The 25,383-nt window shown below is 32.6% G+C and overlaps 1 protein-coding gene across 2 annotated transcripts in view; it reads left to right on the top strand.

The window, feature by feature from the left end:
• Positions 1 to 25,383, top strand: part of LOC148282315 (uncharacterized) — a 346,468-nt gene that overhangs the window by 238,246 nt on the left and 82,839 nt on the right. For both annotated transcript variants that reach the window (XM_088225237.1, XM_088225239.1), the window contains exon 6: positions 10,767 to 10,868. In XM_088225237.1, coding sequence (XP_088081363.1) covers positions 10,767 to 10,868 — 102 coding nt within the window. The remainder of the gene's footprint in view (positions 1 to 10,766; positions 10,869 to 25,383) is intronic.

The raw sequence follows: 25,383 nt of genomic DNA, 5'->3' as shown, positions 1-25,383 counted from the left end.
TGTAAGTATAATGATGTTGTGCAGTAGTTGTTAATTAAAGAAGTAGAGAGAAAAAGGATACTATGCATTATAACAGGAATATTTTTAAAAAGAGGACTGAAGGTTAAATTTAATTTATTATTTATCATAAGGAGTTAATGATTAATGGCTTTACTTATTTATAATCTTTCTAGATTATCTATCGAAGAACGTTTTTATTTATAAATAAAATATCTAATTATATTTAAAATACGTGCTTTTAAGGGTTTTTATATTTTATTTATTTATTTTGCAGAAACATACAGCCAACAATGATTAAATTACATAATAAAGAAAGGGTTAAAAGACATATCAGTGAAGTTTCTAAACAAAAATCATACGTATTAAATTATGGTACATTTTTAAATGTGTGCTTGCGTATATATTTACACGAGTACTAGCGGGCCCGTCAGACGTTGTCCTGCCTAAACGTTGCGCGTTGGCTTGCCTGCTATTAGCTTGAAAAAAGATTTTTAATCGATAAGTAGGTACCTAGGTATTGGTTTGTGATTAAATTCCTAAACTAAAAATTGTTAATATTGAATTTAAGTAGGTACTTGTTTATGGTTGAATTCTAAAACATAAAATAAATATTATTTCAAATATGGCATTCTTTTTGCAAACGTCAAACCCCGGTCGCCTGACCAACAAAGGGGTGTACTTATGAAGTAATACGATTTTTAAAAATGTATTGAATTTAATATTATTTTAGTGTTACCAAAAATCCAATAAAAATAAATAAATAGATAGAAATTAAAACGAATTTAAGGAAAGAATCTGATTGAGATCCACAAAAAACAAATGCTGTTTGTAAACATTAAAAAACAAACTTTTTTGCACACAACATCTTTCCATTTTTTTGCAAATCCATTCTCCTCAAATGCAACCCGGGTAGATCAATGAATAAAACGTTTATGCTCCCCATTTATTTTTTACATAATCGATTGGAGATTTTAATATCTAAGAACACGCACAGCGCAAAGATCTATATTTCTCTGAAAACCGCACGTAAATTGGTTAAGCCGTTTAGGAGGAGTACGGTGACAGCACACGTATAGAGGAATTATATATATATAAAGATATGTCAAAGGGTGTATTTGTGAGTATTTGTATATGAGTAAGTGTACACGTTGTATTTCAGGTGTGTGTAAGCGTGTGCATCCTTAAAAAGCAAGTGAGAGTGTTTCGCAGCCAGAGAGATTGAGTCTTAATTCCTTAGTGTAAGAAAAATCATCGCTCTAGTGTCATAATCCTGGGAGAAAATACGAGAGTACGTTTGTATGATGAAAAGTCAGACCTCGGTTACTCTTAACAAACAAACAAACAAACAAACCATTACACCGTTTTTCCGTAGTGGCAGGCAGGAGATAGAATAAGTGTTTTTATTTTAGTTTTAATTGTAGAATGTTAAATAGTTTTACTTCTAATTCAATAATTCTTCGTCGGTGACATGCCATATTTAAACACCATTTCCTTCGTACTCCGGCGAATGGGACAAAGGTCTATAGAAACGAAGTATATTTAGTATTTCATAGACCACAATCCCTTCCCACATACGAGTTTATGCTTAAAGCATTGGACGACAACCATACGATGGTTTAAAATATCGCTAGCCCAATGCAACAGTGAGATAAACCCGAAATATCAGATTTCAAGATACGAGCACACATGCAGATATATGTTAATAAGTATAAAACTGGAAGTCTTTGCATTTACAGGGCTTATGACCTGTCATTGGTTGGTTTAAGTGGCCACTTTACACACTGTGTAACATTCACCATTCTGCCCATGTTTGAACATCCACATTTTCTCAACTCTTCCATCTGTTGACTTCTGTGAAGTAAAAGAGCTGAAACCTTTATCACGTGGGTGAGATTCATCCGGCTTAACCAAATCACCCACTAGGCAACGCCAGAAAACAATTTTCCAATTTTTATACTTCTTCTTTTACCAGGTAGTTAATTCAACAATATTTTATAAGGGCGAGCATATTGCCTTAAGGCAATTTCTTCCTACCTACCCAAACCGTTCAGTTTGAGAAAATTATAAATACATGGACATATTGAATCTTACAATTTTATACAAAAATTAAAAGCAAAGATTAACAAAAATTAATATATGTTTAAAAAAAAATAACACTATACTATGAAGAGAGGAGAGGGGATGGGAAGGAAAGAAGAAGGATAAAAGAACAATTTAAATATTAAGATAGTGACATTAAATAGAGAAGAGGCGTCTCTCACATTAGTGGGTAGATTATTCCACAATCGAGCGGCTACTACTGTGAAAGAGGAGGCAAGGAAATTAGAGCGATGACAGGGTATTCAAAGGGTTCTCTCGTTACTAGAACGAAGAAATAGTCCGTGTTGTGAAAGAGGTTGGATGAGCTCTCTCCGGTAAACAGACGAAGTGGGATTATTTAAATTATTGTGAAGAAGTGATAGAATGTGAATGTTGCTTCTATGCCTGATACTGAGCCAGTGTAGTTGCGTGCGAGACTCGGTTATGTGGTCAAATTTGCGAAGATTAAAGATATAACGAATACAAATATTCTGCAATCGTTCTAACTTATCAAGCAATTCAGAGTTAGCATCTGGATAAAATACATCCTAAAACTAATGGGTCAAAACGTAAACCTACTCATTTATGAGTAGTTTAGTCGCCTTCTGTTTAATGTGCGTATGCAGTTTCTGGACTATTCTTAATTCTATGCTTTTTATGTATAACTATGTTTTCTGAATGTGAAAAAAAAAAAAAAAGGTATGTTGATGAGAATTTTTAAAGGGTGATTTTCGTACGTTTTCGGCTTGGTATTGAATTATTTCTTCACCCTAAAGTTATTTATCCCTGGAGGATGCTACAAGTCCACGGAAACGTGGGGCGGGCGCAGGAAATTAAATGTTTGTGGTCTGGACTTAATGTCTGATACAGTTTCATTTGTACACAGAAGTGGAATTGAATAGGGAAATATCACATACTACGAATACCGATAAAATGTATGAAATGGATTTATAATAATTAATTGTATTTTCGAAATCAATATGGATATTGTGGAGAAATGTTTTCATACATAACATGAAAAAAGATATTATTAAAAAAATTGTCACTAGAAAAACGCGACATGTTAGAAAAACGTGGCATTGATAATTGTGACGCCAAGATTCGTGTAGATGTTCTATAAAAATTTAAACGGTTTGGAACAAAGTTCAAAATGAACATGAATCGTGACGTATAAGGTGCGTGGCAATGACCGTTTTTGCGGGAATTCAAAATTACACGTTTAAAAATATTTTTTATGCTACTGATACATAGCAAAAGTTTTGTTTTTGTCCAACAATATTTCACAGACCCTTATTTTTTTTTAAATGTTTTAAAAAACGTGATATTTCACTATTGTTAAGGGATATTTTGACTCAGCAAAAACCTTTTGTAACTAAACATAACAACGGAGATGAAAAACACTTTAGAGAAGGGAATATAGAATTCTAAGCATCTACAGGGCTTATGACCTATCGTTGGCTGGTTTAAGTGGCCAGTCTTCACTCTGTGTAACATTCACTATCTTATCGTTTCATCTCTGTTGTGATATGTTGATGTTTGCAGTCCAGTCCTGTCTACAAAAATTTGACAAACTCAAAACATTGTTCGCCTGTAACTAAATTTTCAAGGAATACCATGAAGCATTATGTATTTTCATTGCGATTAATGATTAGTGAAAATTGTCATATTAAAATGATCTTAGAATTCGAATTGTACCGTAGTTTTTTTGTATTACCGCACATGTAAATAATTGTATGATTTTTAATTAAGATACGTACTCGAAAATATTTATTTATTTATCTGCTAGTTATATGTCTGAATCCAAGCTAATGAAGAATGCATTTCTGCGTGCCAAATAGAACCAGCATCTTAGCGAAAGCGCTCGTTGGTCAAATTAAATAAAAGTGAAACTAAACCAGAAGTTTTATTGATAATTTTATTTATATTTTTTTCTATAATTTTATCTAAATCATAAACTGTATATGTATACTTATATATAACCTATTTCCACTATCTATTAAAACCATTAGTAACGATAAAATGTTCAAAAAGGCTATAAAAAAATGGATAGTAGAGCTAGGTAGAAGTAAAATGGATTGTCTCATTCGCCCATACCAATATTGAATGAACTGCTCCACAAGTGTATAGCTTACGTTAGGTTTTTGTTATTTCATTGTGTGTTTTGTAATATAAATAATATAGATGTACATAAATTATTTATAATCATTGTAGTGTTTAAAACTGTCTGAATATTTTGTTAATTATCTCTGTTTATTAAGTTAGTCTTCTTTGTTTACTCTCAAATGTAAAAATATTTTTTAAAAGTATATTGTTAAGAGTCCTCGGCACGGATAACAATTATAGTTTGTAAGAAAAAAAATATTAATTTAAAAATATATATGTATATATATAAATTAGGATAGAAGAAATTAAAAAAAATATTTTAGTGATATGAGAAATATGTAAATAAAACATAGAACACCGTACAGTCCCCCTTAGAGGAGGTTTTCCTAGTGAGGACTCTTTTTTTTTGTGTACAAAATATTCCATATACCTAATAAATAAAATAATTAAAAAATATATATAAATCTAAATATGTCTTTATAAAGGTTTTAATGGTTCTTTTTCACACAGAGAACTTTTTCTTCGTCCGCATCCGGACACACATTAAAAAATATAATACGATTATAATTTTCTAAAATGGCGCTTGATAAATTTGCCTGAATATCTCGCTGATCTGAGGTGTTTTCACTTTTCCCTGCTAACGTTGACGGTTAGAATGTCGTTAGGTCACCAAGGCTTATGGGTTAATGGTCTGAGCATACCAGCCAAAGGTTACTGGTTCAAAACACGACCTAATTCAAATTTGGATGACCAACGAATAAAGTAATTCGCATTGATTTTGTTTTTGCAAATTGAAGCTAGAAAGAAAACTAGAAATGAATGAAAAATCCAAGCATTTTATGGTTTCTGAATCTAACTTTTCCATCCTATTAAAATAAAATAAGACATTAAATACTCTTTTTTATGAACAACAACAAATGAATTATTTTTTTATTCAATCGATTTCCCCCATCTCTTAACATTTTTGCAAAATGACGTAACCTTGTAAGAACGTCGTTAATAATTAGATTTATTTTGAGTATTTTTAATTTTAAAGCTGACTTATATAATAATGTTGATTTATATGTCAAGACATTGTATTAAAAAAATAAATTAACATGCCAGATACGAATGATTTTTTGTGTGTTAATATAAATCACTCCTTAGACGTAACTACAAAGTTATATCCTCACTTTTGCTGACAACTGTCATTCTAATCAAGATATATTTTAAGGACTATAGTGTTTTATAGATTTCCTGGTAATCATGCAATAAATTTATAAATAAATTAATAGTAAATAAATAGTCAACTAGACTTGAATTTTGCGTTTCAAAATCGGAATATTTGTATGAAATTTTTATTTAATTACCTACTAATATCCAAAATTTTAAATAAATATGAGAATCTACAAACATCGATAAAATACGTTTCTAGACGAACTCTCGTAGGTGTGATGAATGTTATTGTATCATATTTTTCGCCGGTTGGATTATCCGAATCTGACATTTCCTTACTGACTGTAGGAACCTACCGTGGGTACGTTATTTGAAAGGGATTATAGTCAGTTATGATCGCTTATCCGTCGTGTTAGGCGTCCGAGAATTCAGGTTACCTCTTCGGCGACATTAAGCCGTGAACTTTGAGAAATGGCACCGAGCCACCTCCTGCCTCTTGCTTTAGCCCTGATACCATAGGCCAGGGTCGGATTTGTATTTTGGCTTCTTCAGAGCATCATAAATTTCTTTTTTATCTTCTTCATTCCCTTTCCGCACCTAATGGTGCTTAGGTCACTGCATTGGTACTCCAATCACAGCGTATCTTGATCATTTTGTTACATAAAAGAAAGATTATCAGTCTTACGCTTCGGGTGCCAGTCTATGAAATACGAAATATTCTGTTTTAATTTTTAAAAACCGTTTCACATCAACCATGCCGGGAATCAAACCCAAGACCTCTTGTACACCACGAGGCCGATAAATTTAATAGACGCTAAAATTAGTCCACCTGTTTTTACCATAAACATTAGCATTGGTCGCCTGTCCAGACTTATTGGATTTAGTGTGTATTCATGTAAACATCTCACTAGTTATATAGTTGGATAATTTATATAGTGCCATTTTTGTGAAAATCACCTCAAGAGCGCCGTAGAATAAATAAATATCCCAGCACGTCTTGCAGCTACAGAGCGCATGGACGGCTGGGATTCTAGTTCCTCGTTTCCAATTAAGATCAATTCAAATTACAACAGATAGGAGCTTGATTACAGCACGTCTTACAGCTACAGAGCGCATGGACGGTAAGAAATCTTGCCCCCATTTACACATTTTTAAAATTTATTGTATTACTGAAATTTTAAAAAAGTAAATAATAATAATAAAACGGAGTAAGAATACAGCACGTCTTGCAGCTACTAAGCGCATGGACGGTTGGAATTCTTGACTCCATTTCCAACATTTTACTATTTTATAGTTGATAACATTTACATATGGATGCCCAACTTTAAAAAGTCCAATTTTATCTGTTTTGAGTTGGCAACACTGCCGTGTTGAGTGTTTTGAGAACTATTCTAATTAATTTTTCAATAAAGAATACCCATATCGATTTTTTTATTTGAAAAATGATTTTTAAAATACAATATGAATTTTAAAAAGTACCAAAAATATCTTAGACCAAGAGTTCTTTCCCTGAGAATAAACTCCCTACCTTAGGCTTAAGTCTACTTTTTTACATGCAATAATTTAGTAACTAAACATTTAACAATTTAAATTTAAAAAAAGAAAAATTTTACAATACGTATTTTCAATTTTCCGAAATTCTGTCATTTGACATTTCGGAAACAAAACTAACACTTAACATACTATATCTCAGAACAACAAAAATAGACTTTGGCATCTTTTGAAATTAGTCATCCATATAGAAGCTACATTACTAATCGTCATGCAGCTACAAAGCGCATGGACGTGTGGAATTCTAGCAACTTAAAATGATACGTATCAATAAATATTTTTTTTCACACACTGAAGTTAGAATTCAGGAAAAAGATTTTCAAAACAACTTTACTTAGCTTTATTTTTATTGATTTCGCGCAGTTCTAACAGCATCAATAATAGTAGATGAATAATTATAAATTTGTTTTATCTGTTCAGTCAAAATCACTTTTGATCTTTTAAATCCTAAATGAACTTATACAAATTCTAAATGAAGACTCAACAATTCTAAAGTCAAGTGTAAACGGTACTTAGTGATGTGGCTCAAGTGGCACGCTACTCGGGCGTTGAGTTAGCATGGGGTTGGGTGCAACTGCAGGATAAGTGGAATATCTCGAGTGACTCGCGTATCCTCGGTACCCCGCACCCTGGTCGGCCCTCGGGGGGATGAGGTTGAAAGGAGCCAGTCAACGCCGCTGCTGGGGGCGTCTTCTGTCCAGGAGAATATGGGTAATGTCAAATGTTCAGCTATAATAACTTCTACAATATTTTGTGTATGTCCAAATGTTTGTGGACAAGGTTGCATTTTATTACTTAGCGAGTTAGTTATTGAGTTTGAAATTTATTGCAACAGAGAGGAAAACATTTTTGAGAAGGGAATGTGGTAGTCCATGCATTTACATGGCTTTGACCTGTAATTTCCAAAACATAATTTGCCGAACAAATTTATAAAATTTCTGCATTATTTAGTTAGATTTTTTAGAGTGTATAATGCCCACTAAAATATCTTGATGAGAATTATATTTACCCTTTTTTTCATGGTCTTTCGCTTCGTTCTTCTCAGGAGAGAACACTCTCTATTTCTCGACATGGCTCGTCATTTTTCAGCTATGCCTTTTTTGTTCAAGGTGCCAGACATTGGAATGTTCTTCCTCTTCATGTTCAAAATGCGCCTTTCCTGGCCACTACCAAGAAACGCCTGAATCATAGCTATATATCCTTAGAACCGTAACCTCCCTTCATTTTTATAAATTTGTTCCTTCTATTTCCTGGTTTATCTTCCTGTCTCCTACCAAACTAATCACCTGATCCCACATTCATCATCCTTTAAAGTGTATAACGCAATGCATATCCATTACTTCAGATTACCGCATAAATCACATTAAATCAGTCCAACATCGCTTGCTTCGAAAAGTAGCGTGGATGCCTGGACTAGAGAGAGGTAATTATTCTTATGCTGATATAGAGCCAATGTTAAATATTTCTAGTTTACAAAAACGTAGAACTAATATTGATTCCATATATATGTTCGGCATACTAAATGGTATAATTGATGTTCCATCATTACTGGGAAAAGTAAAATTATATATTCCGACTCGTAGGTTGAGAAACAATAAAGTGCTTTTTATCGATCAGCATAGAACAAACCATGGACTTGATTCTCCAATGACCGTCTTTGTCGTATTCTTAACTCAAGACAAGATCCGGACTTTTTTGGTTTAAGTTTACTGCGATTTAAACAAGCACTAAATAAATATTCCAGATCTTGTCTTGATGTCCCTTATGTTTGTCAATGCTTTTTTTCTTTTTTAAAAATGTTTTAAACTATTGTTTAATTGTAATATTTGAATCCTATAAATTGTTTTCATGGACAATGTCCGTTAATAAATAAATTATAGTAAATATACATTAAAAAAATAATATTCCAACTCTTCATTCTTCATACATAATACATTAATAGGCTTGATTCATGCTCTTCATTCATAATTCGTTTAATCATTAAATCAAATGCAATTTTCCACTCTCACTTTCCTTCAATCATCCTTTACCACTCCTTATCAATTTCCTTCTTTTCCTTTCCACTATCTCCTTGTTTTGTCCATATTTATCTTATTTTAATATATAGTATATTTATTATTTATATAGTTTAAATTTCAAGCCGTCGTCGCTTTATTACAGTATTATTTAGTGAATACATATAATTGGATGGCAGGCCCTACTATGTATACATTTTATATAATTTTTTTTTTTAAATATTCATTTAACCTGTACATCTGTTTGTATTCGAAATAAATAAAATAAATAAAAGTATATTTTCATATATTTTTAAACCTTTTTACATTATGCAATTTTGGGATTCTGTTTTTTTGAATCCCTGTTTCTAGTAACATACTTATGATTTTTTTTATTTAACACTATCTTATTGGTGAAGTATTTGGGCTTTCGATTGTTAAAAAAATAAACATATTGCACAAGCTTTTTCTCCCCTTTAAAAAACAGCTGTTATTTTTAATTAATTAGGTTTATTAATATTTAGATGGCTAGATTTAATACGGAGATAACTAGAAATGACTCATTATGAGAAATGGCTGACCAAGTTTTGAAAGATCTAAATTGATTTGCAACAAATATCACTTTAAGTCAAGTATATATATTTATATGAAACATATACTCAATGGTTACTAGTTTTAAGATTACAGCTGTTATGCAAATTATCATAACATTTTAATTAGTTATGGAGCTGAGAGATTGTTTAAGTTTATTTATATCTATATGAAAATATTTGTCTAACAAGAGAAAACCAATAAGTTTTAAGAATTAAAAACCTTTGTAGAATGCGGAAGTTCAGAAGATTTTTTTTTTATTATTTGTTAATAGACTATTAAACTAAGCCAATTTTTTTTCTTCAAATTTTATACATCGGATTATCAGCGCTATTTAATGTTTTATGTTTCTGAAATAACTCCGCGTCTGACGTCAGAGGTTATTTTCCGCTTATTCTCGGTCAGTTCTGCCTATTGCTTCGTTTGCGGTAAGCAAACCGGATATCTTTCACAGCTCTTTTATCATTGGTTGATTCATATGCACCAGAGACGTCGTTCAAAGTAGTTCATTTTTGGAAAACTTTGCAGCACAATTTAATGCTCTAATTTTTACCGCGCGCAAGAAAACATTTTTTGTATCCAATTTCCCGTAGGGCTGTAGTTCTGCATTGAAGAAAAGTGTTTTCTTTTTATATCATGGACAATACAACTCAAAACGTGATTTTTTTTAATATCGCTCTATGGAACTGAGTCATCGATATGGCGTATCTTTTGATATTATTTTTTAGTACAAATTATTGACCAGTGTGTTTTTTGGTTGGTTGGAAGATATTGGTTTTAGCAATAAATCCGCTAAAGGAATTGAACGTAGTTATGCAGAAAGTAGCCAGTCCACAATTTTGAAAAAATGGGATATTGATGTAATCGGGTGCAGTAAGGTCAATTCTATGTTCTGCTAAAACCAGCTAGACCGCTTTCGTACAAAAAACTGTATTAATCACCTTCTGAAAATGGTGTCGATCACAAAAAAGGCATTCCTCAATTTGTAGAAAACACCCAATTCACTGAAAAAATCTTACGGTTTTTGAAAATCATTGAAACTGGTCGAATACATAGTGAGATTCTTGTTTGTAGCATGAAAAAAAAACTTATGAATTCATTTTTTATCATTGTTAAAGTCAGAACATTCCAACTGTTGTGTAAATTTGATAATTCACACATTTCACAAAAGTGCTATTATCTCAGTTACACTTTTATATGGCTGGCTGCCTCTGTATAACTACGTTCAATTATTCTTTGGGCTTGAAAGTTTGAATACATAAGTAATCGTCTGATGGTGATGTTTTGTTTCAGGCGGAACTAGCAGCGGCCGTGAGGAGACGACCGAGAGGAGACACGAGCGAAGAAGATGAAGATTTAGGTCTTCCCAGAAGTCCACCTGCCTCACCACCTAAGGTAGTTACACACCCCTTTTTAAATACCGTTATTTTCTTCGTTTATCGAACGGAATAACTTTTTCTTTCCACATTTTCATACATATTTCGTTATTCACAAGCACGTTCGCTTTTTAGGTTGCGCTATTAAGGAACTAAGATACCCTTTGAATATAGTGTGACAGAATGTTCTAAAAAAATCCCCCGGGTCCCGATTACATCCGGCAGTAAACAGAGTTATCTTCGACTGTCTTTAAAGTAAAATCGAAATTTATGCATAAAAAATATTTATTTATTCATTTACATGTACAATTCAGTACTACCTCTAATTACAATGTACTTAAATTATATTAATATGTAATTACAAAAACATGTTTAAGGTGGTTCTAAACGAAAATACGAAACTATTTATAGATAACGCCTTTATCATTTTTTATTGGGAAATGCAATTGCAGAGGGGGCAATCAAACTAGAGCGATGAATGGGTATTGAAAGAGTTCTCTCGTTACTAGAACGAAGAGAATGCCCATGGCGTGTTAGGGGATAGAAGAACTCTCATGTAAGTATATTTTTAAAAAAGGAAGCGAAATTTAAAGAATTAATTTCAACATCGATTATTTTTGACATCTCACCTTACCATCTACTCAGTTTCAAATAATGTTGGTCATTGTTTATATAATATTATTATGTTTTTTTTTAATTTTGCTTTCTCTTTTTAAGGTGATTTTAAACGAAAATATGAAACTAAGTATTTATAGATGGCGCTTTTTTATTTTTTATTGAAAAATGCAATTGCAGAGGAGGCAAAAAAACTAGAGCGGTGTATGGGTATCGCAAGAGTTCTCTCGTTACTAGAACGAAGAGAATGCCCATGGTGTGTTAGGGGATAGAAGAACTCTCATATAAGTATATTTTTAAAAATGGAAGTGAAATTTAAAGAATTAATTTCAACATCGATTATTTTTGACATCTTACCTTACCATCTACTCAGTTTCAAATAATGTTGATTATTGTTGATATAATATTATTATGTTTTTTTTTCATTTTGCTTTCTCTTTTTGAGGTGATTTTAAACGAAAACATGAAACTAATTATTCATAGATGGCGCTTTTATGACTTTTTAGGAATAATGCCATTTTTACGTTTATTTTCAATGGAAATTTTACAAAACTTGGTTTGCGGAAACTTTACACTTTATTGATTGTAACAAATACCGTAACAATATAATTTTGGTCCTTTTCACAAAATGGTGTACAAAACAAAAAATAAGATAAATATTACATGGTATGGTATTTGTTACAATCAATATAGTGTAAAGTTTCCGCAAACCAAGTAATGTAAAATTTCCATTGAAAATAAACGTAAAAATTGCATTTTTCAATAAAAAATAATAATAATCTATGAATAATTAGTTTCATATTTTCGTTTAGAATCACCTTAAAAAGAAAAGCATAATGAAAAAAATTATAATAATATTATATCAATTATTTGAAACTAAGTAGGTGGTAAGGTGAGATGTCAAAAATAATCGATTTGAAATCAATTCTTTAAATTACGCTTTCATTTTTTAAAATATGCTTATATGAGAGCTTTTTCATCCCCTAACAAACCATGGATATTCTCATCGTTTTAGTAACGAGAGAACTCATTCAATACCCACTCATCGCTCTAGTTTTTTTGCCTCCTCTTTCATAGTAGTAGCTTGTCAATAATGGAATAATATACCCACTAATGTCGAAGACATTTATTCATATCCAAATCACGTATTACATGTCACTTCCTGAATATTTGAGTTTTTCCTTTCTCACCCCTCTTTCCTTCCCTCTTTACCCCGTCCACTCTTCATAGTTTAGTGTAGATATTTAGTCAATTTTTATTTATAAAATATATATCTATCAATGTTTTGTTTTATCACTAGGTACTTTAATTTTTTTTTGCTCTATTGAATGAAGCCCTGGTATAAATAAACAAACTTAGTAGCCATGGGTACGTTTTCGTATCACTACTTTTAAAAATGTTTTACTCTATCTATGCGCACGCGTCTATGTATGTATGAAAAATATCTGAGTAGTAGTTATCAATATTAATTGTCATATTTACTATTTTCTTCTTTCTACAGCATTCTTTTCCGTGCTCTTCAGAAACATAACAGTTGTTATTCTTCGAGCATTCCATAAATCATAACACGATCTAATCAAGTGTGCCACCATAGAATTAATTCTTAATTCTATGTGTGCCACATTTGTAAACAAAAACCCACGACTTCCCTGTAATCTCAGCAGATTTATCTCTCTAATGTGGGCAGAATTCGCCGGGCGCCTATTACCAGTTGTTGATAAAATTAAGCATGGAATGCCATCATTAGCGGCATCAGCGCTCTTTGAAATAAATTATTGTATGGTATGGAAGAGCAAAAATTAGTGACGAATCTGTATATGACGCATGCTGCAGCGCTCTTCAGCAGTAGCGGCAATAAAAGTAACTATTCTTAGCCGAGACCACAACCAACAACTTGCAGAGATATTTAATTAAATGCTTCTAAAAATATTTGATAGATCGTGCTACAAACAATTTTACTCTCTGATGTAAATAAAGTTTAATGATAAATAAAAAAAGAATGTTTTATTTATTTGATAAATCGTCGCATTGGGAAACAAGGTTCTATCTAACTAAATACATTCAACTTATATTATATTTAAATTAAAATATCGGTTCTATCTGCATCAACATTTTAAGAAATCAATCCTTAATTATTAATTAATTTATGAAGACAATATTAATAAAAAATATTAGATAAAGTAAAGTTTTGTGTCAAAAAAATTATGAATCTACAGTGCGACGAAATATAAAATACACGGTAATAATTTGGTTAAATAATTTTTTGAGGCTTTCCATTTATTTCATAATTTTAGACATAAAATGTAAACCAAATCAAAGTATCTATAAATTCGTGTCTTTATAACTTCGTACTTTTTACTAAATTAAAAATATTTGTTTATCATACACGCAACTGGGAGTTTTATTTTTAAAAATAAGGTTTCAGGTTCGATTCCGCTGAGAATACAAAAATAATTAGGCCCTCTGTCCTGTTGTGGTGCAAAAAAGCAAAAAAAAATACTACCTACTACCACTACCACCACCACGCCATTTCCTCCCGTAGGGGTAGGCAGAGAGAATGGACCGCCACACACATCTATCCTGGCATACATTCCTAGCTTCTTCCACTTTCATACATCTTATCATACATGCCCTTCGGTTCTGTCTGCTTTTGACATGACCAGACTTAAGATTTTGGTTTATCTGATCATGCCACGTCTTCCTTGGTCGTCCTCGTCTCACGTCATCGTTCATTTGCGCCATATATACCGTTATTTTTTGCCATTTATACTTATTTACCATTCTTTCGTCGTCTATTCGTTCTACATGACCAAACCATCTCAGAGACCCTTTTTTAATCTTATCAATAATTATACTTGACTCAGGTTTACACTCTCGCCTGATGTCATTATTCGTAACCCTGTCATACATTGATTTCCCACACATTTGTCAATGACATCGCATTTCTACATTATATATATCCGTGTCTAGAAGGATAAAGAATACTATTTTGTGTGTGTGAAATAGAACCAGAACCCTGGACGAGTGTTTTTGACTCGAAGGCGTCTCTTATCTATTTATCTAAAAATATTAAAAAATGAAATCGAGTAGCAAGTAGTAGTGTAGATAGTGGTTGGCGCGTTCGCCTACCATGCTTGAGGTTCCTGTTTGAATTCCTAGCTAGGTTGACATGAAATATCGGTTTTACATGTGGTTTACCACTAAAGAAGAATACAGTTCTACCTGTGAAATAGAAACAGAACCCTGGACGAGTGTTTTCAACTCGATGACTGCTCTCAGGTAAAAAAATCTGAAAAATTAAATCAAGTGGAGGTAAATACGCCTCTTGGTGCAGCGATCTCCTAACATTCTTAAGGTTCCGGGTTCGATGCTTGCCAGGGTGGACGTGAAATATTGTTTTTTTAAAGATCGTTAAAAATGCAATATTTCATTTTCCTGGGACTTGAAGCGTAAGACTAATAACCTCACCTTCTTGTAATATGGTTAACCAATGTGGTGCCCTATGCAACATGAGTGCGGAGAGGGGAATGATGATCATACGTACAAAAAATACTGATTTAGAATGTGGTCATGGGTTTGATTCCTAACTGTCGCAATATATTATTTTATTAAGTTTTCCATTTTAATTCAACCTATCACGTTTATACTCCGGCGCACGCTATTCGGTAATAAGGAACTTCTAATATTAAATTCAAGAATATTAATTGTTTATTAATACGGGAATATAATATACAGGGTGGCCGGAGAAGTGACGTCCAAAGGGAAAATGTAAGTGCCGCATATTGAGGAGTATCCAAATCACCTCCATGTATGTTCCGCGATTTTGCGTAGTTTTCGAGTCATGATTTTTTTTATGGGTTTTTAAAAATTTTCGACCGCATCGGTATTTAATTTCTGGATGTAAATTGTAGGATTTTTTTGTTATTCATTCTTTTAAAAATGTTCTTTCACGCATAAAATCACCAGCTTCGTAGCATTAATGGAAGCTACAAAACTTTTGATCTAAAATGAAGAATTTAAGTTCGAGCGAGTCAGACTTGAACTTTCAACTTGAAATCAAAAATCTAAAAAGGAAATTCCTCAGTTTCTGAGTAACTTTAAAATGAGTCACTTCGCTGAAACCAGCCTTCAAAGATACAAGGGCGAAAAATTCCTCAGTCATTCTCACCTTGTGTTTACTGCTACCCGTGTCGCCATTTTATCTCTAAAAGTTATTTTTTCTTAGTTTACACACTTTCTATCATAATAATATTCTTAAGAATTTTACTCCTCAGTATCATTGAAGGCTGATTTCAGCAAATAATAGCCCATTAAGTACCTACTACTTGTATTATTACGAAAGCTTAGAGTTTAGCCCAGTTTTTAAAGTTACTCAGAAACTAAGGAATCGCCTTTTTAGATGTGAAATTTTAAGTCCGACTCGCTCAAACTTAAATTCTGCGTTTTAGGTCAAAACTTTTGTAACTTCCATCAATAGTGAAGGTGATTATTTTATGCGTGAAAGAACACTTTTAAAAGTATGACGTACAAAAAAAAAATCCCGAAAAAATTCTTCCTGAAATCAAAAACCCATTTAAAAAATCATAATTCGATAACTACGCAAAATCGCGCAACATACACGAGGTGATTCGGGTAACCCTCAATATGAGGCACCTACATTTTACCTTTAAACGTCACTTCTCCGGCCACTCTGTATACTGCCGAAATAACAAAATTGACATGTTTCATAATACTCTCCCAACTTTTGTGAATTATCTCTCAGGAATAGATCTTACTTAATAAGTACACACGTACAATTTATTTTTCATTGTATTGTATGCTGTATAATAAATAAAAATAAAAATAAATTTAAAAAAAAACGACGAACGTAATTCTATCTATTTTGTGTTTTTTTTTCAAAAGGAATAACCCGCTAAGCTTGTATTTTGAGGTTTGTCAGCAAGTGGGAAAGAGGGGATATGGAAGGAGGTAATGAAAAATACACCACAAACACCCAGACCAATGGAAAATAAAATCTTTCTTGAATTTTTTTCTTGTAACTGGCGGGAATCGAACCCGCGACGCCAGTTTCACAGTTGGCCGTCTCACCAACAACTGCGCCACGGCATCTGTCAAATTGTAATCTGTAATCCTATAATTGAAAATGGAAGATATAATAAATGCACGTGTAATTGTATCGACGAATGAATACCTTCAAATTATATGTTTTCTAGTATGTATCTTGTTGAATTATCTTATAAAATAAATTAATAAGACTAATTGATTATGAAACAGATACCATTTGATAATTAATTAATTTTCGTACTAAAGAAACAGTTCTGGTTGCATTGTGTTCCGAATCATAGAATACACTTATCTACGTATTCAGGTGAACGTGTTATTTTGTACCTATTATCTTCCCGCTTTGAATGAGATCTTCTTCACACGATCCGAAATTTCATTTCATATGAGATTTTTACCATATATGGAGAAAAGTATTATCCGTCAGCGATCGACAACATTTTACCTATAAACATACCATTTACCGTTTTTTGTTCACGTATTTGAGTTTTTTTACTCTCAATTTTATTCACACGAGGAGAATACAATAGATAGGACAGTTTTATTCTGTTCCTGCTCGTGATCAGTCTCTATCGCATAGGGCAGGACAGTGGGACAATACAATAATTTGACCGAAGTTTAAACGCGGAAGTCTGCGAGAATTTATACACGTCGACGCACACCGTGGTTGTCCTGCGGGGATAGCTTGCTCGTTTATCTCTAGGACAGTATCCATTAGCCTGTCCTCCAAATTTCTGCTGGGACAAGACAGTATTGTCTTGTCCTTCTGTGAACTACGCATTAGAGATGCCACAAATATTCGGTTACCATTTGGTATTCAGCCTATTCGGCTACTTATATTATTATTATTATTATTATTACCAAAACATGAAAAAAACGCACTTATTACTCAAAAATGTATCTATTTCAATCACAAATTATAGTTTAGTATAAAGTTTATATTTGAAGCATTAACTTTGAGTTTATTCATTAAAATAAAATAAATAAAAAAATTAATAAAAATTTGTGGTTAAAAACAAAGTTGTTTTATTTAATTAATTAATTTTATTTTATTTTATTAGGTAATTCAACGAAGATACATACTAGAAAATATACAATTTGAAAGCATTCGTCGATACAATTTTACATGAATATATATCTTAAATTACAGAATTACACAAAATAGGTAGTTGTAATACATTTTTTTTATATATTTTTTTTTATACAGGATACAATGCAATAAAAAATAAGTTGTTCGTGTGTACTTATTGAATAAGATTTATTCCTAAGAGATTATTCGCAAAAGCTGAGAGAGTATCATAAAAAATGACAATTTTATTGTTTCGACAGTATATATTATATTCCCGACACATGCGGGCCATAGGTGTGTGGTATGTAGCATTATTTGAAAACAGGGGCAGTTTAAATATTTCCCTATGTCTGAGTGTTCTCAATCCCGAATTTATTTGTATTTTATTTAGGAAATTAGTAGCTACTTTGTAGTTTATGAGTTTAATACTTAAAATCTATGAGTGGTAAGGTATGATGAATAAAAACAATGTTTTCAGAATTTGTTGGAAGTATACGATTGCGCTTTTCCTCATAAATTACCTCGCGAGATCTTGTTACACAGTCAGTTTATTATCTTCACTACAGATCTCGTAATATTCGTAATTAAGATATATTATTAAATGGTGCCATGATGTACAATAAACATATAATAACTAATTACTAATCATTATTACTAAAAAGGACTATTAGTGACACAATGTGACGTAATAATGAACAAATATCGCGTGTCGCGACATGATCTACTCACAAATTAAACTAATTTGCCAACCCGTTCCCCCGCACGCACCGCAATGGAACAGGTGTCTGTCAACCTGTTTGCGGCATCTCTACTATGCATCAGCTTTTCCTTTATGATTTTCACAACTCGTAGACTGAGTAAGGATTACTGAGACAATATTTTTTTTTAATGCAGAGAAGCTCATAAAACAGGCCACAGGCGAAACATCCCAGATCCTTAAATATTAACTAAATAATGTTTTTCATTATAGTAAATCTAATAGAAAATTGTTTTTGAAGTAAACAAATAAATAACCATCTCTTTAAAGTAAATATAAACCTTGTACATTATAAGCAAGGTAAAAAATAGTGCAACTTCCATATACATATATTTTTTGGAAAGTTATATTTTTTTGCATGTAGTAAGTTTTGCTTATTATTAATTAATAAGAAAACGGATGCAGTAAACTCCGGTGACAACTGTCATCAAGCGGAGGCGATACGGTTTGCTTGGCCATGTGCTGCGGATGCCTCCTCAGAGCCTTAACCTCGCTTGCATAATTTACATGACATGGCATCTGGTTCTCGACGTCCCGGACGTCCACCGTTGACTGTTCGTCGGCAGTTCGTGTCAGAACTACGGGACGCGAACCTAACTTGGGAGGCTGCACAGAAGCTGGCAGCCGACAGAGTTGCTTGGAGGATCTTCGTGGACACCATATGCTTCAACTACGAAGCGGACATGGAATGCTGATGGAATGCTGATGATGTAATTTTACTAGTAATAATCCCAGATATATATCTATTTTTTAAATGCAATTGTTTCTTTATTAATATTTCTTATTTTGTACTTTGCGAGTAGTGACTTTTACTTGAATAATACTTTCTATAACGGTGTATATTATTTTGTCTTTGAATTCCGCTTGCCAAATGTTTACTATCCGCGTTTACGATTACCATCGCTCATTAGTTAAAGAGGGAAAGTATTTATGTATGGACAGTAGAGTATACTGTTAATTCTCGTAGGTAGACTAACCAATGCCTGCCAATCACAAACTTACTGTTGGATTACCACTACCATAAAATATTTTTTTCAGAGACTAATGACTTTATTAAAACACAAAACACTTGTGTAAATGTGCAAAAAAATATGAAGATATGAAAACAGTGGTAAATATAGAAATTACAAGAGAAATCATAAACAGAGAGGGAAAAAGTTTTTGAGAAGGGAATATAGAAGTCTAGGCATTTACAAGGCTTATGACCTGCCATTGGCTGGTTTAAGTGGCCACTTTACACACTGTGTACCATTCACCATTCTGCCGATGTTTTAACATCCACATTTCCTCAACTCTTCCATATGTTGACTTTTGTGAAGTAAAAGAGCTGAAACCTTTATCACGTAGGTGAGATTCATCCGGCTGAACCAAATCACCTACTAGGCAACGCGTGAAAACAATTTTCCAATGTTTATACTTCTTATTTTACCAGGTAGTTAATTCAACAATGTTTGAGTATGTCCAAATGCTTGCAAACTGGCTGGATTTCCTCCCTAGGGAGTTATTCAATTACAGAGTTACAGAGGTGAAGAACATTTTAGAGAAGGTAATATAGAAGTCTAGACATCTACAGGGCTTATGACCTGTCATTGGCTGGTTTTAGTGGCCACTTTACACACACTGTAACTGTGCAAAAGAATTGAAGGAATATAGATGTTAAAATATGACCAGAACGGTGAATGTTACACAGTGTGTAAAGATGAAATCAGGCGGGAGTGTAAATCTGAGTCAAGTTTAATTGATAAGATTAAGAAAGGGTATCTGAGATGGTTTGGTCATGTAGACCGAATGGACGACGAAAGAATGGTAAAACAAGTATATATATAGTGAAAATGAACGGTAACGTGAAACGAGGACGACCAAGGAAGACGTGGCATGATCAGATAAACCAAAATATTAAGTCTGGTTATGTCAAAAGCAGACAGAACCGAAGGGCATGTATGACAAGATGAATGAATGTGGAAGAAGTTAGGAATGTATTTCAGGATAGACGTGTGTGGTGGTCCATTCTCTCTGCCTACCCCTACCAAGAAATGGCGTGATGGTGGTAGTCGTAGTAGGTAGAGATTTTTTTGGCTTTTTTTGCACCACAACAGGACAGAGGGGCTAATTATTTTTGTATTCTCACCGGAATCGAACCTGGAACCTTATTTTCAAAATAAATCTCCGAGTTGCGTGTATGATAAACAAATATTTTTAATTTAGTAAAAAGTACAAAGCTAAAAAGACACGAACTCATAGATACTTTGATTTAGTTTATATTTTATGTCTAAAATTATGAAATAAATGCTAAGCCCATAGAATTAAGAGTGATCCAGAAACCGCATACGCACATCAAACCGAAAGGGGCTAAACTACTCATAAATAAGTAGGTTTACGTTTTGACCAAGATGAATGAATGTGGAAGAAGTTAGGAATGTATTCCAGGATAGACGTGTGTGGCGGAGAAACAGCGTGATGGTATTAGTAGTAGTAGAAAAAAGGGAATCAAGTTGTAGTTGAGTGGAATTCAAACCTCAGATCTCTGATCCGTGAGTCCGCGACACTAGCCACGGGACCACAACTCGATTTACGTGGTTACCCTGTGCTTTGTGCGTAGCTGAGGATTAATCATAATATTGATTCCAAATATTCATCAAGTCCAATTATCTAAACAAAACCTGTTTTGTAACTACGTACATCGAAATTCCATTTGATGATAATTTATTTGTGCAACAAGTCCATTCAAATGATCAGTTTTTTGGTATCACAATAAAGATTATAATCATTTTTGTGATATGAAAATAAAACATGATTATTGCAGATATCAGACGTAAACATTAAGCCACTAATATTTTCGCAATGTTTTATCATACTTTATTATCGATTTCGCTATCTTTACAATGGAAATTACTTAAAATTAATTTAAAGAAAAATTTGTTTCTTATTTGTTTTTTTGTGACTCAAGAATTATGTAATCGGACTTTTCTGTTTCAAGTACTAAAAAGTAATAAAACTCTTGTACACTTATACATACATATTCGTATGTTTTAAGTGAGGGTTAAAGCACATACTTGTGATGGGTACCCGTAAATTAGGTCCGCCCTCCAAGCCCAGGTCTTAACAGAGTCTAGTCTGGCCACCATGAGGAAGGCGAGGGTTCTTATTTTGCTAAATCTCTACTTCCAAGACCAGATCCATAAAATATTAGATATAAATATTAGGCCCTTATTTCATTATATTATACATTTGTCAGAAGCCATTTGGAATACGCCTCTCAGATATGGAATCCCCAGTATGCCATATATATAAGTAGAATAGAAAATATTCAAAACAAATTTATAAAGTACCTTAAATACAAAACCGGTATTTCTTATGTATCTACTCTCACTGCCTCCACCTTCCATGGAATCATTTCTCTACAATACCGCAGAGTGTGTGCGGACCAACTACTGCTTTACAAAATTGTGACAGGAATGGTTGACTGTACAGAGCTGCTTGTTTTAATAACAATACATGTGCCAGCCAGGATTTGTAGACGGTACCACCTGTTTCATGTACCAACAAGTAAGACATCGTATGTTAAAAATGCTTTTTTTCGTAGGACTTTTTCAATGTACAATACAAAATTTAAAAATATAGATTATACAAACATCACTCTGTCAGATTTAAAATTTAAACTAAAAATGTATTATGTAACTTAGTAGACATTATAATAATAAATATGTACATCTCCCCCCCCCCCCCTCCTTATCCTCTCTTCAAGCATTTTTGTCCTTTTTTGTCCTTATCCCGCCCAATTTACTGTAACTTAATGTTCTTAAAATTAATATTTAAAAAATCTTTGATTATTGAGTACTTGAAAATAACATTTTTATATGTATAAATTGTTTGTATTTATTTGATATGTAATATATATATTCTTTACTAACTTTGTATACTATGTGGAAATCTGTTATTGGTTCTGAGTTTATACACTATATCTGTTTGTTTACTAAAAATATGTATGTAGAACTGTTGATTTCCCTAATAAAATAAAAATAAAATAAATAAATAAATAATAAATAATGCAAATAAATGTTTGGTTGGCAAATAAACGTTTGTCGTAAGAGGCAAAATTAGCTGTTCACGACGGAGTCCTCGTCCTGACCCGGATGCATGGGAGCGAAGTATGGATTTGTAAAAATAGAAATGAAATCGGGTTGTGGTCCCGTGGCTAGTGTCTCGGACTCACAGACCAAAGGTCCGTGGTTCGAATCCCACTCTACCCCAACTTGATTCTATTTTCTAATAGTGAGTTATTTACAATTCGTTGAAAATGGCCCTCAAAATTAAATATTTGGGTAAATCATAAGAACGCAAATATTTCTTTAAAAAAAATAATAAAAAAAAGTAGGCTGAATGCTGTCGAAATGCGATCTCTCAGGCGAATGCGTGGTAAAACTATGTACGATAGATGCACAAATGTTGAGATTCGTACATTATGCAAGGCTGAGACAAGCATTATCGACAAAATCAAGAACGGAGCTCTGCGCTGGTTTGGACATGTAGAGCGAATGGACAGCGAAAGAATGGATAAGAATATTTACAATGCGAATATTGACGGATGCAGAAATAGAGGAAGACCGAGAAAACATGGCATGACCAAATCCAACAAATACCCGAAGATGGACATGTTAAATGTCGGAATAATTGGCGCGCGGGCATGAGAAGATGTATCAATGTAGAGGAAGCAAGATCTGTATGCAAAGATAGAGTGATTTGCCATTCTATCCTCTCTACCTACCCTTACAGAGAAATGGCGTGATGTTTTGTTTTAGATAAAATACAGAGCCTTGAGAGATTCGGCCGAATATTCGGTATTCGGCCAAATCACTATTCGTGGCAGAAAACCGTTTTTCTCGTGTTTTTGTATGTAAATACACTAAAGTAGAAAACATCCAGAATACCACCACTGGTGTTGTAATGGTGTACCAATTTGTGTTTATACTCGGAGTGCGACGCATTCTGACAAATTAATTAGTACCAAAGCAGAGCACTAACTGATAATTTATTTACAAATTTATTCATTGATGATATTGAAATATTGTGTCTCTGGCGATGAAAAAACTTTTTAAGGCTGTCTCCCGCAAAGTATGTATGTAATAGATTTGCAGATTATAGTTGGATAATTTATATAGCGCCATTTTTGTGGAAATCACCTCAAGGGCGCTTTAAGTAGCGCACGTCGATATTATTCCTCCCAACTCTTCATAATACTTAGTTCCTGCGGAGTTCGGACTTGCTTTTTAATTAATAAATGTTTCTGATTATCGTCGGCAACTGAAATGGCTCAAAATTAGACAGTGGAGAGACTATCACTCCCTCTCACTTCTGTTTAATGTACTTCATAGTCCTAACGCTCCTATATACCTGCGTGAAAAATTTCAACAGGTTTATGGTTTACCTCTTCGTTCTAATTCTCAAGGCACTCTTTTAATACCCATCCACAATTCCTCTTTCTTCTCTAACTCATATAGTGTCCATGCGGCTCGACTGGAATCATCTCCCATCCACCATCAAAGATGAAACTACATTATCTCTGTTTAAATCACGTCTGAAGAAATATCTCCTTTCTCTTCCTTAATCCTCTTTTTTCCCTTTTCCCATTGAATAATAGTTTTGATTTAAGGTAATTTATAAACAAATACGTTTATTTCTATTTTTATATATTTTTTCTATTGAATATGTTCTGTAACTTGAATTATAAAAATAAAACTGTTATTTTATTGGTTGGTTGGAAGAAATTGCCATTTGTTAAATAAATAAATACAAAAAGTTAAATATAATTAATAAATAATTTATGAATGAATTAATAAAAAATAAAAAATAAATTGTGCTAAATCTAGATCGCATTTAGTTTCCTAATAAAGTATTTCGTAACCGGAAGTGCTGGAAATGTTGTGATCTTTTCTTGTTTTGTTATCCAATCAACGCTTCGTTGGAAGAAAATGTATTCACAAGTAGCACTTTGTACTGTTTGGCTTATTTGTAACACCGGAACACTCATTGGCATTTTTAATTCAATCAACAGGCCATAAGAGATCCCAACTGAATCGAGTTTTCATTTTTTATTTTTTTTATTGTTATAATTTTGTGTTTTTTTACAATATAGGTACATACGAGGCAAAAAAGAGTATAAAAAAATAATAATTCCATAGCAATGAAATACTTATCGATAGTAAAAATAGTAAACAAAAAAATGCCACGAAGGGATGACCTGTTCGTGGGTATACAAGAAATGTTTATGAATTTTTTGCTCCTTTAATATTTTTTTGTATAATATAAGAAAGTATTATGTAAATGATTAGGAGGTACTTTTTTATTTTTTACTAATTAAAAAACAAAATAAAAGAAAACATAAAAATATTGTTTATTGTTAAAGGGCAACAAAATATATCTTAGAAAAAAAAGTTAATATACGTATTTAGTTTGAATCCAGGGTAGTGCGTGTTTTGTAAAAGAAGGAAAATTTTTAAAGTTTGCGATTAACGAAATATTCTCAGTAAAAAAAAAATTTAAAATGTTTGGGCCCATAAAATAAGCATGTCTCTGTGCTAGCCTCGTTTTACAATGTGACATTTCTAGCACACGATTCCCGAAAGACATATTTTTTATTTATTTATAAATTTCATCAGAAACACAATTTTATGTTCACATTGCTCAGCTACACATGCCCCGTTCCAAGCTAGGCAATTACATTTTAATACATGATCATAGTTTACAAGTTAATAGAAAGCTCAGACTAATAAAATATAAACTTACTCGTCTACACATTTTGATACTTTCATAAAATCGGAACGGTTTGTTTACAATTCTTTTTTTAAAGCATGCGTATATTATTATAGTAAGAAGGAAAGCGGAAATCGAAAACAATGGGACGTAATACTTTCATGTGTACCTATGTATATTGTAATGTATCGATGCGATGTCAAAGTCTTTTTTCTTGCGAACTTCCGCGAGATATTTTCCCTGCACAATCGAATCCGCGATGTTTATTTTTGTATTTTACAA

The sequence above is a fragment of the Micrasema longulum genome, unplaced genomic scaffold (genome assembly GCF_059751315.1).
Source record: "Micrasema longulum isolate JH-2025_06_02 unplaced genomic scaffold, ASM5975131v1 h1tg000340l, whole genome shotgun sequence".
NCBI lineage: Eukaryota > Metazoa > Arthropoda > Insecta > Trichoptera > Brachycentridae > Micrasema > Micrasema longulum.
Note: the sequence above shows the minus strand (reverse complement) of the source record. Positions and strands in the feature narration are given on the sequence as shown.